Here is a 3569-nt window from a genome sequence, read left to right as displayed (position 1 = left end):
TGAGGCAGGACGGGGCCGTGTGTGAGCTGGAGATCCATGGCCTGGCCATGGTGGATGCTGGGGAGTACTCATGCGTGTGCGGGCAGGAGAGGACCTCGGCCACACTCATTGTCAGGGGTAACGACCATCTTTGGGCACCTGAATGACTGTGCTATTCGTTCTGTGTTCTCCTCTTGTCTCTTGGTGTTACTGTTTCTCAGGGCACACTCACCATCTCTCTGATCCATCCCACAAACACACAGTGAGAATATACTAGTTGACCCTGTCTAGGCCCTGGGGATACAGACCCCGAGGGGAGGTGGTGCAGGGACCTGCAGGGAGGCACCAGCAGACAGGCATCAGGGTCCATGAGAGCTGCCTGGGGCCACTGGCCTGCATGTGGCCGAGCCTGCAGAGATGTGTAGGCTGTGGGCCCCAGGCATGGAATTGGGGGCTTGCCTGTCATTTGACAGACATTCCCAGGAGGACTGAGGTGGAGCATTGAGGGGTTCAGGAAAGAAGTAGCCAGACAGGCCAGGCCCTCTGTGTCTGGTGGCAGCATTCGACCCACCCTTGAGGTTTTGCAGAAACGCCCTCAGCTGGGGATGTGTAACAAATACCAGACAGTGACTTAACAGCCATTTATAGTCTCCCAGTTCTGGAGGCTGAAAGTCCGAGATCAAAGTGTCTGCTGGGCTGCTTCCTCCTGAAGCCTCTCTCCTTGGTGTGTACACGGATGTCTTCTCCCTGTGTCCTCATCTCCTCTTATCGCCTCTTCTTATAAGGACACCAGTCCTGATAACCTTATTTTCCTTAATTATCTCTGTAAAGACCTTATTTCCAAACAAGTTTACATTCTGAGATCCTGGGGGTTAGGACTTCAACATACGAATTTCAGTCTGTAAGTCTCTGCCCTCTTGCCCCCCCAGAATGCGTGTCCTCACGTGCAGCGCACATTCATCCCATCCCCAAAGCCCAAATGTCCTAACCCATTCCAGTGCCAACTCTAAGTCCAAAGCGCGATCTAAATATCGTCTAAATCGTGGTGAGAGTCGAGGTGCAATTCGTCCTGAGGCGGAATTCCTCTCCAGCCGTGAACCTGCGAAAGCAGACAAGTTATGCACTTCCAAAGCACCAGAGTGGGACAGGTGTAGGAGAGAGATTTCCATTCCAAATGAATAAATACGAGAGAAGAAAGAGGCCTCTGGTGCCATGGAAGCCCAGCACGGGTGGACAAATTCTGTTCGACTTTAATCCTGGAGAAGGATCCTTCGGCTCGATGCTCTGTCCTCGGGCCCCACCTGAGTGGTGGCCTTGCCCCCTTGGCCCTGGGGAGAGGTGGCGTGGCCCTCTGAGCCTATGGATGCAATGGCAGCTCTGCCAACCTTGGAATTGCCTTTGGAGTCATTTTTCCCCATCCTTGAAGGATAACGTGTGTTCACAGCCAGATAGCTCTGTTGGCCCATCTTGGAGAAATCCCAGGACTCTGACAGCTTCCATTGTTTCATCCCTTCTCTGTCCTATTCAGGCATGGTTGGCAGCATTTCTGCTGGTATAAAATTCTCAAAAGCCTTGTTGGTCTCCCATGAAGTCCACAGGAGTCCAAGCCATGAGGCAAGAGGGCCCTCCACGCATCCTTCCTGGATCATCCCATCTCTATCCCCGGCTTCTGCTGAGAGGGCTGGTTGGATCCAGGGCTCACGTTCATCATCTGTTATACAAATGATATTCCAGCCGCACCCTTGGTGTTCTCTATGGAACGTGGTTTCTCACTTTTTGCTATTTGGATAGACTAAAAATTTTCTCAATTTTCAATTTCTGGTTTCTTTTTGCTTAGCAATTCCTCCTTCAACTTCTCTCTCTCCTCTCTTGTTGTACTATAAGCAGCAAGGAGAAGGCAGGCTGCTCCCTCAGCACTTTGCCTAGATGTCTCCTTGGCTAAATGTCCACATTCACTCACAAGTTCTAACTTCCACAAAACCCTAGGCACAACTCAGCAAGTACTTCACTGAGGACTTTTATAAAAGGATCACCTTTCTTTCAGTTTCCAATAACAGGTTCCTCATTCCCATCTGAGCCCTCACCAGAAGCACCTTTAATGTCCACATTTCTACAGATAATCTCTTCAAGGCAACCTTGATTTGTCTAACACGCCCCTCAAAACTCTTCCAGCTTCTACCCATTACCCACTTTCAATGCCACCCCCGTGATTTTAGGTATTTGTCACAGCAGCACCCCAACTCCTCGGACCAAAATCTGAATGGCTTAACAACGTAACTGTGGCTTAAACATCAAAAATTTATTTCTTCCCAGTCTGGAGGCTGGAAGTCCAAGATCTGGGTATCAGCAGGGCTGGTTCCTCCTGAGGCCTCTCCTTGGCATGTGGACAGCCCTCCGTCTTCCCCCTGTGTCCTCACATGGTTGTCCCCCTGCAGGTGTCATGATCTCCTCTTCTCATAGGGACACCAGTCATGTGGGATCAGGGCCCACTCCAGTGACCTCATTTTGCCTTAATCACTTCTGTAAAGACCCCATCTCCAAATACAGCCCCATTTTGAGGTCCTGGAGGTTAGGACCCCAACAGGGAAATTTTAAGGGAATGTGGTTCAGCCCATGACAGGGTGTAACCAGTGTGGGCCCTGTTCAGCTGTAACTTGTGAAGCTCACACTCTGCCTGGAGTCGGGATGAAGAAGAGGCTGGCAGGTCAGCAGACCAGAGGAGGTTAGGAGGCCACGACTGGAGTCCACTGGGGTCTGAGGGAGCAGAGCCAGGAAGTGGGGGTGCAGTGGAATCAGGACAGGAACGTGTGATTTGGAGGTGGTGGAGCCTGGCATGGGTGGGGATGGCATGCATTAAGCCCAGATGTGTCCAGGTGCAGGTGGTGCTGGACGGACGCGCTGCTTGAGATGGGCAGCACGTAGTAAGGGTGACAAGGGGGCTGTGGATGTCATGACCAGAAGGTGTGTCCCAGGGGGTCTTCCTGGGAAAGGTGTCCATTGCATTGTTGCATGAGAGGGTGGTGAGCTAGGGGAGCCCGGCTGGGAGCTTGGGGTGCAGGAGAGGTCAGCACTTGGCCCATATGAAAGGTCACGGGTGGGACAGGATGCCCTTTAAGAAGACAAGAAGCTGGATGGAGCCAGTGCCCCGCCACCCTGCACCTTTGCAGGCAGGACACAGGAGGACCTTACTGTCATGCACACACTGTCTTGCCTCCTCCCACGCGTCCACCCTGCCTGCTTTTGTTTCTACCTTGTGTTCACATGGTAGCCCCAGTCCCCCAGAAGAGCTGATGGCTTCTGTCCATCTGACCCTCCGCAGCCCTGCCCGCTAAGTTCATCCAAGATCTGAAGACTAAAGAGGCCACAGAGGGGTCCACGGCCATTCTGCGCTGTGAGCTGAGCAAGGTGGCCCCCGTGGAGTGGAGGAAGGGGCCTGAGACCCTGAAAGCGGGGGACAGAGTCATCCTGAAGCAAGATGGGGCCGTGTGTGAGCTGGAAATCCATGGCCTGGCTGTGGCAGACACCGGGGACTACTCGTGCATATGCGGGCAGGAGAGGACCTCGGCCACGCTGACCGTCAGGGGTAAAGA

At 53.1% G+C, this 3569-nt stretch overlaps 1 protein-coding gene across 1 annotated transcript; it reads left to right on the top strand.

The window, feature by feature from the left end:
• Window positions 1–6: 6 nt before the first annotated feature.
• LOC124233224 (obscurin-like) lies at window positions 7–3562 on the top strand (the record flags this gene model as incomplete). Its single annotated transcript, XM_046650393.1, has 2 exons — window positions 7–117; window positions 3299–3562. Coding segments are annotated over exons 1-2 (334 nt in total), but the record flags the coding sequence as incomplete, so codon positions are not given.
• Window positions 3563–3569: the final 7 nt, after the last annotated feature.

Source organism: Equus quagga, unplaced genomic scaffold (genome assembly GCF_021613505.1).
Source record: "Equus quagga isolate Etosha38 unplaced genomic scaffold, UCLA_HA_Equagga_1.0 162525_RagTag, whole genome shotgun sequence".
NCBI classification, from domain to species: domain Eukaryota; kingdom Metazoa; phylum Chordata; class Mammalia; order Perissodactyla; family Equidae; genus Equus; species Equus quagga.
This window is presented reverse-complemented; position numbering and strand designations above follow the sequence as displayed.